At 32.9% G+C, this 16,531-nt stretch overlaps 1 protein-coding gene across 3 annotated transcripts in view; it reads left to right on the top strand.

Annotated features, from left to right (window-relative positions):
* The window catches only part of LOC143067253 (tyrosine-protein kinase HTK16-like), a 49,483-nt gene that overhangs the window by 8,972 nt on the left and 23,980 nt on the right, over positions 1-16,531 (top strand). For all 3 annotated transcript variants that reach the window (XM_076240359.1, XM_076240361.1, XM_076240360.1), the window contains exons 3-9: positions 372-515; positions 1,000-1,071; positions 5,830-5,945; positions 6,797-6,937; positions 8,259-8,364; positions 13,213-13,280; positions 15,216-15,353. In XM_076240359.1, coding sequence (XP_076096474.1) covers positions 372-515; positions 1,000-1,071; positions 5,830-5,945; positions 6,797-6,937; positions 8,259-8,364; positions 13,213-13,280; positions 15,216-15,353 — 785 coding nt within the window. The remainder of the gene's footprint in view (positions 1-371; positions 516-999; positions 1,072-5,829; positions 5,946-6,796; positions 6,938-8,258; positions 8,365-13,212; positions 13,281-15,215; positions 15,354-16,531) is intronic.

Genomic DNA, 16,531 nt, shown 5'->3' with positions numbered 1-16,531 from the left:
CAAATGTTTCCCAAATTGTTAGTAGACACTTTATATATGGTATAGGAGTGATTTTACCCTTTTTTGTGTTTTGAGCCAAAACGAAAGAATATGATAGCAACTGTACACAGAAAAAAATGATCAGCAGTTATACAAGATAAACAAAAAAAGAGAATTTTGTCATGAATTCTATTTTAATCAACAATGTTGGAGAGTGTCATTGTTAAAGATGCTCATAGACCTAGGGGAGCAACACAGGCTCTATAGACATGACAGAGCCTCTAGCTTTAAAATCCATGTAGAAAATGTTTCATCATGAAAATTATTTGTTGTGTTCAATGTTTGCAAGTGAAATCAGCTTCTATTAACTAATGATTTTGTGTGTTTTTCAGGTCTTGACAAGTTAGTTACTCATTATCAATCATCACCAAATGGATTAATTACACAACTAACACAACATTGCTGTGCAGAAATACCACCAAATAAGGCAAGACAGCTAGGTCAGACAAATGTTTTACACAGGGCTGTTGTAGAAGGTAAGATGTAAATTGAATTTGATTTGTTAAGGTTGATAGTTACTGAAATTGATATTGATAGTCAACAGATTTTAATGTTCAAGGCAGAGATATATATATGTTATATTAGTATTTAAAGTGCCTAGAAAATCAACCTAACGATATTAGATTAGATCTGATTCGTACATATGGTTACCATCCTACTTCAAGAAGCTATATGATAGTCTTCAATCAACACAAAATTCATTGAAATTCTTGAAAGAATGATTGTTAGATAATGGTATCATTACATTTCTATCTGGTTCTATTTTGGTTTTGGAATATTTAATTTTTTTCAAATGCATATGTCATCCATTTTGCTCTTGCAGTTTTAGCATCACAAAATGTGCTGACTAGTTAAATACTTACTAATTAACAAAACTTTGTTTTTAAAATGTTTTAAACAATATTATACAAATTATTTCTTATGTTTCTCATTTATGATCATGTTATGTTTTGTTTTAAGGAATAGCAGACCAAGTTCGAAAAATTTTGAATCATAGATTATGTCCTGATATAAATGCTAAAACGTCATGGGGTAAGTGTTAATAAAACATCATGAGGGTACATGTTTAAAAAATTTCATGGGGATAGTGTTAATAAAACATCATGGGGTAAGTGTTAATAAAACATCATGGAGTAAGTGTTAATAAAACGTCATGGGGTGAGTGTTAATAAAACATCATGGGTTAAGTGTTAATGAAAAATCATGAGGTTGGTGTTAATAAAACATCATGCAGGGTTTCTGCTGGCGGTTGCCATTTTCGCAATTTGCGAAAAAATAATAATTTAGGCGATAAAATTTGTCATTTGCAAAAGAATTTGGCGAAAGAAATATATATAACGATTTATTTTCCTCCATATTGTTTATTTACTTTTTTTCAAGTTTCTCGAACTTTACTGACCTCATTAAGATTTGGACAGAAAATCAATAATCAGCTGATTGCATTTTAGAGCTATCGACAACAAAGGACTAATTAATAAAGGTGTTGATTGAATTGATAGACAAAATGATATGGTTAAATGGCTTCCGCTAAATGTCACATTCAGAATTTTATTTACCACTTTGCGACGCAGGTGATTGAAGCAAACTTTTGACGTCTCCTCTCCTTTTGAAGATAGTTAAGAAAAGAAAGCTGTTGTTGTGACGAAAAATGTTCAAAGCAAGAAAAATCTCTGATTTAAAACTTTAATTATCCTTTGACTTTAATATAGGTAATTGATTAGGGAGACTACTTTAAAGTCGTTTGAGTGACACACGTGTTTCAAGCATAGTTTTACGTCTCAACTTTTTCATTTACATCTGGTCAAGAAAAGAAAACTGTCGTTATAAAGAAATATATCAAAAAGGTTGGGAGCAAGCCCTCGAATGAGAGTAACCCTTCAATTTAATGACTACACATGAAATGAGGGATCAATTGCATGTGATAAAAACTTTTGTTTTGTTGTAAAAACCACTTCTTAGTACAAAAGGGTACATCAGTATTTTTCTTTTAAAGAAACTTTCCCTACGAACTATACTCGTATTATATGATCAAAACGTGTCCATTAATTTTGTTATATTCCAGGACTCGTATCTTCTTTATTATTAAAAGTATAGTGGCCCCCTCATTTAGAAAAGTTGTTTGAAATACAATGAATATTTTCCCTTTTCAGCTTATTTAAGGGAAAGGTGGGGGAGGGGGAGAAAAAAAGGTAAATTTTAAAAGAAAAATATATTTATGTTACTTGGCGAAAAAAATAATAAAGTGGTGAAAAATATATTGTTTTGGCGAAAGAGGTGGCGAAAAAAATAATTGACCCAGAGGAAACCCTGATCATGTGATAAGTGTTAATAAAACATCATGGGGTATGTGTTAATTAAACATCATAGGGGTAAGAGTTAACAAAACATCATGGGGTCCAGTGTTAATAAAACATCATGGGGGTAAGTGTTAATAAAACATCATGGGGGTAACAGTTAACAAAACATCATGGAGTCAGTGTTAATAAAACATCATGGGGTAAGTGTTAATAAAACATCATGGGGGTAAGTGTTAATAAAACATCATGGGGTAAGTGTTAACAAAACATCATGGGGTCAGTGTTAATAAAACATCATGGGGGTAACAGTTGACAAAACATCATGGGGTCAGTGTTAATAAAACATCATGGGGTAAGTGTTAATAAAACATCATGGGGGTAAGTGTTAATAAAACATCATGGGGTAAGTGTTAATAAAACATCATGGGGTCAGTGTTAACAAAACATCATGGGGGTAACAGTTGACAAAACATCATGGGGTCAGTGTTAATAAAACATCATGGGGGTAACAGTTGACAAAACATCATGGGGTAACAGTTGACAAAACATCATGGGGTAAGTGTTAATAAAGCATCATGGGGGTAAGTGTTAATAAAACATCATGGGGTCAGTGTTAACAAAACATCATGGGGTCAGTGTTGATAAAACATCATGGGGGTAAGTGTTAATAAAACATCATGGGGTCAGTGTTAACAAAACATCATGGGGTCAGTGTTAATAAAACATCATGGGGTAAGTGTTAATAAAACATCATGGGGTATTTGTTAATTAAACATCATAGGAGTAAGAGTTAACAAAACATGGGGTCCAGTGTTAATAAAACATCATGGTGGTAAGTGTTAATAAAACATCATGGGGGTAACAGTTAACAAAACATCATGGGGTCAGTGTTAATAAAACATCATGGGGTAAGTGTTAATAAAACATCATGGGGGTAAGTGTTAATAAAACATCATGGGGTAAGTGTTAATAAAACATCATGGGGGTAAGTGTTAATAAAACATCATGAGGTCAGTGTTAACAAAACATCATGGGGTCAGTGTTAATAAAACATCATGGGGGTAAGAGTTAACAAAACATCATGGGGTCAGTGTTAATAAAACATCATGGGGTCAGTGTTAATAAAACATCATGGGGGTAAGTGTTAATAAAACATCATGGGGTCAGTGTTAACAAAACATCATGGGGTCAGTGTTAATAAAATATCATGGGGGTAAGAGTTAACAAAACATCATGGGGTCAGTGTTAACAAAACATCATGGGGTAAGTGTTAATAAAACATCATGGGGGTAAGAGTTAACAAAACATCATGGGGTCAGTGTTAACAAAACATCATGGGGTAAGTGTTAATAAAACATCATGGGGTCAGTGTTAACAAAACATCATGGGGTCAGTGTTAATAAAACATCATGGGGGTAACAGTTGACAAAACATCATGGGGTCAGTGTTAATAAAACATCATGGGGTAAGTGTTAATAAAACATCATGGGGGTAAGTGTTAATAAAACATCATGGGGTAAGTGTTAATAAAACATCATGGGGTCAGTGTTAACAAAACATCATGGGGGTAACAGTTGACAAAACATCATGGGGTCAGTGTTAATAAAACATCATGGGGGTAACAGTTGACAAAACATCATGGGGTCAGTGTTAATAAAACATCATGGGGTAAGTGTTAATAAAGCATCATGGGGGTAAGTGTTAATAAAACATCATGGGGTCAGTGTTAACAAAACATCATGGGGTCAGTGTTGATAAAACATCATGGGGGTAAGTGTTAATAAAACATCATGGGGTCAGTGTTAACAAAACATCATGGGGTCAGTGTTAATAAAACATCATGGGGTAAGTGTTAATAAAACATCATGGGGTATTTGTTAATTAAACATCATAGGAGTAAGAGTTAACAAAACATGGGGTCCAGTGTTAATAAAACATCATGGTGGTAAGTGTTAATAAAACATCATGGGGGTAACAGTTAACAAAACATCATGGGGTCAGTGTTAATAAAACATCATGGGGTAAGTGTTAATAAAACATCATGGGGGTAAGTGTTAATAAAACATCATGGGGTAAGTGTTAATAAAACATCATGGGGGTAAGTGTTAATAAAACATCATGAGGTCAGTGTTAACAAAACATCATGGGGTCAGTGTTAATAAAACATCATGGGGGTAAGAGTTAACAAAACATCATGGGGTCAGTGTTAATAAAACATCATGGGGTCAGTGTTAATAAAACATCATGGGGGTAAGTGTTAATAAAACATCATGGGGTCAGTGTTAACAAAACATCATGGGGTCAGTGTTAATAAAATATCATGGGGGTAAGAGTTAACAAAACATCAACGGGTCAGTGTTAACAAAACATCATGGGGTAAGTGTTAATAAAACATCATGGGGGTAAGAGTTAACAAAACATCATGGGGTCAGTGTAAATAAAACATCATGGGGGTAAGTGTTAATAAAACATCATTGGGGTAACAGTTGACAAAACATCATGGGGTCAGTGTTAATAAAACATCATGGGGTCAGTGTTAATAAAACATCATGGGGTAAGTGTTTAAATATCATTGTGCTAGTGTCAATTAAACTTCATGAGGTTGAGGGTTGATAAAGCATCATGGGATACATGTTAATAAAATATCAGAGGATAAGTTTTAATGAAACACCATGGCCTTAGTGTTAAAAATGCAACATGGATAGGATTAAAAATAATATTAAAATATTAAAAATCACCAAGGTAGTTTCAAAAGATGGGGAGGTTCTCCTTAAAACATGGAAAAAAATCAAACCAGGGGTTAAAAAATCCACTAGCCCGACACCCGGGACTAGATCATTTACGCCTCGGGCAATTAAAATGTGTAATCCGATATGCCCAACGGACTAGTAACAAAAACTTCTTGACGTTTCCAAAATAGAAAGTGAAAAATCCCTTCATCACTATTCTATGTTAGCCAAGTCGATTCAATTAAATCATCTGGGATTCCAAGAATTTGAACTGGTTTGTACAGGTCCTGTTGTACATATTTTAAAAATAGAACAAATAACTCTGGCATGTCTGGTGGCCTGGTATCATGTGTTGATTGCGATTTTCGTACTTTAAATATCGATTTCTCATACCATGGCTTGGGGTATTGTACATTGCTTATTGTGCCGAGATTTTCAATTAACGGTATTTGGGGGTATGATGTATTGATTGGTATTGACCTGTCTTGTTGTACAGCTCTTGAGCACGAAACCATGCAACAAAATATTTTTTAATATTTTAGTACGGGAACCCCAGGGACTTCGTCAGTTTCAAAACGAAAAACGGTAGATGAAAGGAGTAACGAGGCTGAAAATTCATCCCCCAAAAATGCTAAATACGACAGGGAAAAGCCGAGGAAAAAATTAATAGTGTCCAGGACAGAAGGGCTGCCAAGTCTTTAGCGCGAGACTCACACATGTATTATATATTGACATAAAATAATTCTGATTTTCTATTTACATAGGGTCTACTTGTCTCCATGATGCAGCAAACTATGGCTTTGAAGAAATTGTGAAAATATTGATTGAAAAAGAGGCTGATGTGGAGATGATTGACAAAGCTGGGTTTACAGCATTACATGTAAGGTTATCTCAGGCCATTAATATGTTCTATATATAAAAACCTTGATAAATATGATACTTCTATGGTTAAACTTACCAGTACATTTTGAAGTTTTATTCTCTACTGAAAAACATTTATTCTTCTCTTTTCAGCAGAAGCTTAACACTTACAACCAAATTGTGTATCTGGCACCTGTTGCATATTTAAAAAAAATCAATAATAAATGCAGCAATTAAACAGCATAAATAAAAAGCAATATACAAATGTACAACAAAAGACAAGTTGTAAAAATGTTTTACAGATACTATCAAAGATATGCCATTACATACATGGACACACAAAAAATCCACTTCCTGACTGCAAGTTCCTAGAATAACAAAAGTTACAAGGAAGAAAATAATAGCTTAGATAGAAATCTCCAGTATAATATATATATATATATATATTTATTGATACAGCATTAACAAATTAATCAAAATTAATATCAGCCACTGTACATCTGAGCAGATTTCATATGCATTTTTCATAAACAGTACAAGAAAATGTAATGTTGTGCAATGCTCAAGCTCGGTTTCATGCAGATATGGAAATATAAGAATTATTTTAGTACTCTTTAAAAAACATTTTTAGTTTAAAGAAGAGAATAGAACAACAATTAATTGTTAAACTTACTCACTTTATAAATAATAGTACCTTAAAAATGTAAATATATTCCTAAAATCTAGGAAAATATTACTACATGTACAAAGGTATTCTATTATTTCTTTTTCATATTTAGTTCATGAAGAAAAGATTTTATTAAAAATATTTTCCAGCATTAAATGTCCGTAATGCATCCTGATTAATCCTATGTGTTTCTTTCATTTCAGAGAGCATGTGTGACAAACAGACCAAATATAGTCAAGATTTTAATAGAGGAAGGAAAATCTGATGTACAACTCAGATGTCCAAAAACTGGTTGGGTGGCATTACATGTTGCTGCGTACAAAGGCCATAAACATTGTATACAGGTATATAATCTTATCAATGCAGCTAATCAAAAGGTTGTGTTCTTTTTGATAAACTGCGGTATGGGCTTTGCTCATTGTTGAAGGCCGTACGGTGACCTATAGTTGTTAATGTCTGTGTCATTTTAGTCTTTTGTGGATAGTTGTCTCGGCAATCATACCACATCTTCTTTTTTATACCTTAGATTTATAATTTGAGACTCTTTGTTAGGTCACTGCCCATCAATCAACAAAAGGCCAATTATTATAAGTTTGTCAATCTTACACATCAGTTTATGTGTGTCTGTCACCAATTTGTTCAAACCTTGTTGTTTCACTTCCTATATACAAGTCACCTTTCCAAGCTTAAAAATATGTGAATACTGGTCAGGAAAATTATTAGAAATATCTGATTAGGTCAATAAGGTTCCAATAACTTCTTCGTCTTACATCTTTCTTGGTGTTCCCTACTGTGTTTTTATCAACCAATTCTCTTTTGACACTTTGGTATTCCACTAGTACTCTGCTTACATTACACACCACATGAAATCCAAACAACGTGGGAAAAGGGTACATTTTAATCTACACGATATATAAAAAGATATACATTTTAAAAATCTATGTTAAATGCAAATGGTGAGGGAAACAGAAGCCCAACATCACCCCCTATCAATTAAGTACTGTAGTGGACCCCTAGGTGCAAACCCCTCAGAGACAGGTATTGAACTTGGTAGTATTATTCATCACTACTAGAGCGTGTGTAAGGGGTACAAGGAAGAAAACTGTACAGTGAAAGTCAAGGTCAAAAAGATATTTCAGCTAAGTTACCCCTGTTCATTCATACAATAGTTTCTGCTTCCTTTACATTTCAACCCTATTTGAGTTGGGTAATTAAGCTTGCCATGGCTATTACAGCTGTCCCTTTTGTATCTTTCGGCTTTCTTTTACTAGAAGGTCTGTTGTGTACATAGAAGAAAACTGTAATGTTATATAATTTACACCATGACAAGTTATAGATCAAGTAAGCATTATATATGTTCCAATACAATAACCAGCAGGGGACTATGTATTTCCAGGAAATACTCACAGAATGCTTGTTACATGTGTTATTTCATTTTGAGCTAGTCAACAGAAAATGCTAACCCACTCACACACAAATGAAAATTATGTTTTAAGAACTGATTTGAATTACTTTAATGTAGTTCTGTCCATACTGATGGTCTACAATAATGCTAATTCCTCAATTATTGTGATAAAATTATGGGAAATTTGCATTGAAGTTTAGTTAGTTAACTTTTGTAAATTGTATAACAAAGCATATAAGTGTCATTTTGTTCTGTTGTAGGAATTACTGAACCATCATGCACCATTATTTCCCAGAGCAGAGGATGGATCTACTCCTTATGAATTAGCAAAGAGATACAACCGAACGGATTGTTTACAAATATTAAGTATGTGTTAATAAACCAATTATTACAACCTTATCAAATCATAAAAGGTGTAGTTTCAAGCATTTAATCCTTTTGCTGACGAGTCCCAGTATACTGGGATTCACGCTTCAGACAGCTGATGATGAGTCCTGTTTTATTGGGATCGGAATACCTCTTTTACATTTCCCGCTCAAAACATTGCAGATACGAGTTATCTTTCTTGTTTGAATACCCAGATGAAAGTGTAAACATGGCGCTTCTGTTTGTATAAAAACGTGTCAAAATCAGATGAAATTTACAGAATTTACGAGAATTTGAAATAAAGGAACAATTCTTTTGAAAGAATATGGAAGAATTGAATCCAGACTAGTAAACTTTTTTGACAAATGGATATCGTTCAGTGGAAGGAATTTGTACAGCCTCAATGAATTTTTTTAACTTTTGCCGTTTTGGGTTAAAAAATTACGATTTTGGGTCAAAAAGTAGAATTTCGAGAATTTTACTTAAATAATGCCGAAAATATATATATTTAAATTTTTTAGGTTGAAAAAATTATCAAAACATATACAAAACTGTGAACATGGGGTTAGTGAATGAAATAAAGACAAATAACTGCAGACAAGTTTTTATTAAAGGACCACAAAAAAATTTTGGCGTCGTATAATCCTATCATGTCGTCGTCTGTGTCGTCGTCCAAACACATATTTAGTGTCCAGACAATACCTTTCGTTTAAGTGAATGGATCTCTATGATTTTTTACCAGAAGGTTCAATACCACTAAAGAAAGCTTGGGATTTATTTTGGGGGTTATGGTCTCAACAGTTTAGGAATTTGGAGCCAAAAAGGGGCCCAAATAAGTATTTTTGTAGTTTCAGACAAAAACTTGTGTTTAAGTGTATGAATCTCTCTGAAATTATACCACAAGTTTCCATACCACAAAGGGATCAACTTTTTGGGGGTTATGGCTGAAGTCATTTAGAAATTGGGGCAAAAAAGGGGGCAAAACTAGGTTTTTCTGGTTAATGGACGTTAAGACAATTTAAAAGCAGTATAAGGGAGGTAATTCAAATACATTTAAAATATAATGTTGTGTATGTTTGGATTTACCTCCCTTACACTACTTGTAAATTAGGTATAAAGAAATGTCAGGTTTTGGACTATTTGCAAAAAAACAAAAGGGGGGGGGGGGTCAATAGGCACAGCAGAGTGTATTGCACAAAAGCAAAAAAGTGGGGTAAACATTTTTTTTAGGGGGGAGTTTCGGGGTGGTCAATTTGCAACAGCAAGGTGTATTGCATAAAAGCAAGAAAAAGGAGGTTTTCTTTTTTTTTTTGGGGGGGGGGGGAGGGGGGTCAGATCACAACAGCATAAGTGAATTGCTCAAAAGCAAAATAATATATAAATTCAAATTATATAACCAATTCTAAGTTCTTTGACTACAGTTATTCTGTGTCAGAAACCTATTATGTGTCAAATATTTAATTACAATCCAAATTCAGACCTGTATCTAGCGCAAATACAGTGTCTATTTTTGTTCCAACTGTTCAGGGTTGGACCTCTGCGGTCATATCCAGCTGCGCTTGGCAAAGCAATTTATTGATATTTATAATGAAGATCTCCCACTTGAGTCATAATAGCCAGGGAAGCCATCGTATCAGAGTAGCTTCTGTCCGGTAGCTATCAGCAAAAGGGTTTAGGTTCTTTTTGTTTATCAAACAGTGATGACTTGTCTTTTCACATATTTTCCCCCCAAGACTCATTTAAAAACACAAATATTTTAGCATTCAACATCCTATTGACAATCAGATCAAACAAAACTAAATAACTTTTGTCATACAGGGGCATTTTAAAGCTAACTATATGGTATTGGTTTAGCTCATTGTTGAAGGCTGTACAGTGACCTGTAATAGTTCACTTATTTTTCATTTGCTCTCTGGATAGTTTTCTCATTGGAAATCATACCAGGTCATATTTTTATACCCCCGCTTTAAAAAAGGGGGGGTATACTGTTTTACCTCTGTCTGTCCGTCAGTCCGTCCGTCAGTCCGTCCATCAGTCCGTCAGTCCGTCCGTCAGTCCGTCCGTCAGTCAGTCCGTCCCATGAAACTTTCGTCACATTTTTCTCAGGAACTACACATCCACCCTTTCTGTAATTTGGTATCAACATTTATATATGTCAGCCATACCGTGTGATGCGTTTTCAGATTCATCACTTGACAACTTCCTGTTTACCGAACACTTGTCTGATTTTACACATTATAGCCAAGTTGAAAATTTTCGTCACATTTTTCTCAGGAACTACAATACAAGGATTTCTGAAATTTGGTTTCAGGATTTATATAAGTCAGCTATACCGTGTGATGCGTTTTCAGATTCATCACTCGACAACTTCCTGTTTACCGAACACTTGTATGATTTTACACATGATAGCCAAGTTGAAAATTTTCGTCACATTTTTCTCAGGAACTACAATACAAGGATTTCTGAAATTTGGTTTCAGGATTTATACCAATCCGTAAATATGAAGATACAGGTCTGAATACCAATGGGTACTAATTGTGCACCCCTGCTGGCTGATTTGTTTTTGTACTCGTATGAAGCAGAATTCATTCAGAACCTTCTAAAAGACAAAAAGAAAAAGCACCTTGCGAAATTCTTTAATTTTACTTTCCGATATATTGATGATGTTCTATCATTGAATAACCCATATTTCAGCCAATACTTACATCTCATATATCCAAGTGAACTTGAAATTAAGGATACCACTGATACTAGAAGGACTGCTTCATACCTTGATCTTTTCCTCAATATTGACGTAGATGGACGACTTCACACGAAAATCTATGATAAACGGGACGATTTCAACTTCCCAATTATCAATTTCCCATTTCTCAGCAGTAACATACCCTCTGCCCCTTCGTATGGTGTTTACATATCACAATTGATACGTTATTCACGTGCTTGTTCACACTATACGGACTTCATATACAGGAGTGTGCTCCTTACGCAGAAACTGCTCCAACAAAGTTATGAGGAGGACAGATTAAAATTGACACTCCGTAAATTTTATGGACACCATCACGATTTGGTGGATCCATACGATGTTTCGTTGACCAAACTAGCTAAGGACATTTTTACCACATGGTAGATTGTGTTTTGTCATAATGTCGTCTAATCTTTTAATTACCAAACGTGACTTATTCCCGATTGTGACTGTTTTGCCGAGTGTGAACTCGCATTACTATAAGACGTGGTACGGTACTTATACATCCCATATTCATGTATTTAGTTTAAATGTTTAATGTTATATTTGTAATTCTCATCGGATTTTGTCAAATGTGTTGATGTCTTTTCTATTATATTTCTGTGTTATGGTAAAGAAAATTAATCACCGCCTTCATTTATCAGATTTGATTTCGTTCAAAGTAATCAGTACGATATTTTACGTTTGAAGTTAGATTCATAACAAACCTGACATAGTTTTATAATATAGTTAATTGCTACCTCAGTTTTATATTAATAAGAATTAAAATGTGCTTTGTTATTAAATGCAATATCAGTATTTAGTTCAAATATATAATCTTAAATTAATCCTAATTCTAATGACGTCATTTTTTCGTCATTTTTCATTTTTTGATGCTCTGTTTTACTAATTCTAATGACGTCATTTTTTCGTCATTTTTCAGTTTCAAATAGGAAGTCACTTGGCGTAGAGGTTTATACGTATTCGGATGTGTCTACTTTTGTGTTTCAAATGTCTGGTTATGTAAATGTATTTCAGTTGTTTCCTGTAATTAGTTAATACTTCAGCTTTATCATGTACATCTTTTGAATATTCATTTTATTAAATTTACTGTTTGCAAAAGTATAAATTACTCTAAATTATAGGGATTTTCTGGTAACTTAACGGAAAACCCTTGCCGTTTTTGGCACAACCTTTTTGATCTTTTGGTCCTCGATGCTGTTCAACTTTGTACTCGTTTCGGCTTTCAAACTTTTGTATCTGTGCGTCACACATAGGTCTTGTGTGGACAAAATACACTTCTGGCGTATTAAAATTTTGAACTTGTTGCCTTTTGTTGGCTGTTGTTCGTGTGATTCTTTGTCTATTGTGTTCTCCAATTTATTTATATTGTAGTCCTGTGTTGTCATTTTGATGTTATATTTCACATGGCCATAAAAGTGCGAGGTTTGGCATGCCACAAAACCAGGTTCAACCCACCATTTTTTCCTTTAAAAATGCCCTGTACCAAGTCAGGAATATGGTCATTGTTATATTATAGTTCGTTTCTGTGTGTATTACATTATAACGTTGTGTCGTTTGTTTTCTCTTATTTTTGAGTGTAAATTCACATTGCGATAAGACGTGTCACGGTACTTGTCTATCCCAAATTCATGTATTTGGTTTTGATGTTATATATATATGTTATATTTGTTTTTCTCGTGGGATTTTGTCTATATGTGTTACATTTTAGTGTTATGTCGTTGTTCTCCTCTTATATTTAATGCGTTTCCCTCGGTTTTAGTTTGTTATCCCGATTTTGTTTTTTGTCCATGGATTTATGAGTTTTGAACAGCGGTATACTACTGTTGCCTTTATTTATATAAGTCAGCTATGCCGTGTGATGCGTTTTCAGATTCATCACTCGACAACTTCCTGTTTACCGAACACTTGCATATTTTTACACTATTAATATTATCCACTTGCGGCGGGGGTATCATCAGTGAGCAGTAGCTCGCAGTTTCACTTGTATATAACATCATGGAAAATATATATTTAACCTTTTTTAAATGATGTTAAGTAACAATTTTTTTTAAACATTTTGCTTTTCAACTATAGTTTTGATTTTACTGACTTGTCTATTACAGATTTTCCAGACTACAGATCAATAAGAACAAGAAAAGAATTATGGTTTCATTCTCATATTGACAGGAAGGTAAATAATTCATTGGTTTTAATCTTAAGTATGTCTCATTGACAGGAAGGTAAATAATTCATTGGTTTTAATCTTAAGTATGTCTCATATTGACAGGAAGGTAAATAATTCATTGGTTTTAATCTTAGTTATGTCTCGTCATTAGATGGTCACTGTGGATTCATTATTATTCGTTGGATACCAATTTTCGTGGATATCGTGGGTACAGTTGAACAACGATTTGAATGTTCAACGAATGACAAATTTTCTATAAGGTTGTATGCAGACTTTTTCAAAACCAAGAAATCAAATATCCAGGAAATGTTATGGTTTTTCTCAACCCATGAAAATTGGTACCCATGAAAATAGATAAATCCACAGTAATATTTGTTTTTATCTGATCTGAATTATCTTTAGATCTTACCTTAAAAAATAATCATATACGATAATGATCTTCATAAAGAGTTCTTATCTAAAATTATTTAATCGGGAAATAGTTAGCCCTGATCTGCACGATCTAAACGAATTAATTCCCTTTGTGAATCGTTGACTGGTTCCATACCGGACAAAATTGGCTTTTGCCAAGCAAAGCATAGCAAATTGAAAGTTGTGTATCGGCAGTTCAACTAATTTTTCACGAAAAACAATTTCTGATGACAAAAGTATTTATCTTAACAACAAATTAATGTAGTTAAAAGATTTGAAAACCTTTCAGATTACTCACATTACGCACAGGTAAATTTTCTCTTTCTACTAGCTCCCCATTGTAAATTAAAATGAGTGACCCTCATAAGGGAGACAACTAAAAAGGGATCTCTAATAACAGGGTCAATTGACGGGAATTGTCAAATAGTCAATTTACAGAACTGAGGGTATTGAACATTTGTTGTATACATATATGTTAGTGTTTTTAGAGTCTGTTTTTTTTTGTTAAAAATTATCAGTATTTGAATAAGATGTGCAACTGAATCTTTTTGCTGAGCTAATTTCACCAAATATTATAGAGACATAATAAAGATTTCAACATAGTACCATGGGATACCACATTTATACAAATACTCAAAGATAGTATGTTTGGACCACACAGTAAATCAAAAACAAAGTCAAGTATGCGTATCAAATCAGTTCTTTAATTTCGTTGTATACGATACGATTCTCTGCAAATACATAAATTATAAATTATAAATAACAGTGAAACTAAATTCCTTTATCCATAAAAATAATATACAGCGCATTAATTACTTCTCAATCATAAAAATATAAAGAAACATGTTTTCTGATAAAAGTACAAAGTTTGCATTTACGGAACATTGTTACAATTCTTGCTAAAGAAATGAATGATAAAGTCGGATTAAATATATTCTTACCGATTATGCTCTCTTATAAAAAACATCTTGTGTGTCCAAATAAAATCCAAATAATAAACTGCCGTAAACAAATTGAAATAACATTCAAAGGAAAACATAACGTCATAAAGACGGACGGCAAATACAGCAAATATATTTAGCGCCGTAAACGTCAATTATTACAAAGAAAAAATAGCTTTTACAAAAAGCTTACCTATAGATTAAAAAGTGACAGCCAAGTGACGATCTATACACTGTTAGTGCTTATATATAAATGTATCTTCTACCAAATATTAAAAATAAGAATATAAACAAATATAATTCTTACATAGTATGTGCAATTGAATTGTTCTAAAGTCTGTTAATCATGGTTTTTACCTGTATAAGAAAGATTTAATGTGGATTGAATTTGTCAACAAATAGTTTCACTTTCAATGTTGACATTTTTTTCCTTTTAATAGTTAAACATAGCTGGTGTTTCTTTAAAGGGACGTGAGTCACCTTCAATTATTATTTCCTTGATTTAACAGACGAAGAATCCCTGTCAACTTACATCTTTTTTATTTTAAGTGATGTGAATCATTATAAATAGTATTCTTCTCCATTTCAGACTGCCACAATGTTATTAGAAGCCCATCAAAGCAAAGAAGGACTATTTTTAGTACGAAAAAACAAGAAAGATGTTAACTATCATGTGATCACAGTTTGTCATAAACATCATGTATTCAATTATGAGGTCAAGGTTAAGGTAATTATTTTATTAAAGGAGTGTTGGTCCATATTTATAATATCACTACTGGTCATATAGTAGTTATAGCTGGGTAACTAAACTAACTCTTATATTTTTAATTGGTTCAATTTAGACTTAGAACAAGTCTTCATTAAATATCAAATATCAAGAATTGGAAATTGACCTGTCATTTGTTTTTCTTCCATTTTATGCCCTGTTGCTAGGCTAAGTGGCATTAAGGTTTACCCTTGTCTGACTGTATGTATTTATGTCCAGAAATTTGTTTCTGTTTTATAACTTTTGTTTGCCTCAACAATGCTTATTACCACCAAACACAGATCTTTTTTGAATTTGGGTGGTATCATGTTCACCATTCTTAAGTTATGTCCATTTATAGATTAAAAATTCATTCCTGCACTCTAATTTTACTTTTTTATTTTAACACTCAAAACCCCACGCAATTTATAATGACAACATACAGAAACAAATGTCATTAAATATCAAGAAAACAAAATGTCAATAGGTTTGAATTAGTATATTGACTCTTCCACATTTACAAGCAGACACATCTATGTCCCATGGCAACATTCTTCTTTTATTTATTTTATAGCATACTTTGTTAGGATAAAAAATACCAGGGTTAGAATTGCACATAAATATTTCTTATAATGTAATAAATAACATGCAGAAAGGAGAATTTAACTAGAAAAGTCTGAATGTAGGAACATCTAAAATTTTTGAATAAATGAGGAAAGAAACTTTTTCATAAAATTGAATTACCATTCTTTGCTGAGGTATCCACAACTTGTACACAATTAACATAAAAATTTGCAACAATTTTTTGCAAATTGAATTTCTCATTTCTCATTTATAACCAAAAAATCATAATAACAATGACATGAACTATTTAAATAAAGTTTCTGGGTTTAAAAAAAAAATTCTGTATCTGAAATTAGTAAAAAAAAAAATTGTTGCAGTTGGCACAGAACTAATTTTTATACGCCTGTCGTCTTTTAGACGGGACGTATTATGGTATACCGTTGTCCGTCCGTCCATCGTCCACACTTCGGACAATAACTCAAAAACACTTTCACCAATTTCCATGAAACTTCAGTGAATTGTTTATATCTATTGATGTAAGCTCCCTTTCGTTTTTTTTTAATTTCAGATTTTAAGTTTTGGATTTATGGGGCTTT

The sequence above is a fragment of the Mytilus galloprovincialis genome, chromosome 3 (assembly GCF_965363235.1).
Source record: "Mytilus galloprovincialis chromosome 3, xbMytGall1.hap1.1, whole genome shotgun sequence".
In the NCBI taxonomy this organism is placed as follows: domain Eukaryota; kingdom Metazoa; phylum Mollusca; class Bivalvia; order Mytilida; family Mytilidae; genus Mytilus; species Mytilus galloprovincialis.
This window is presented reverse-complemented; position numbering and strand designations above follow the sequence as displayed.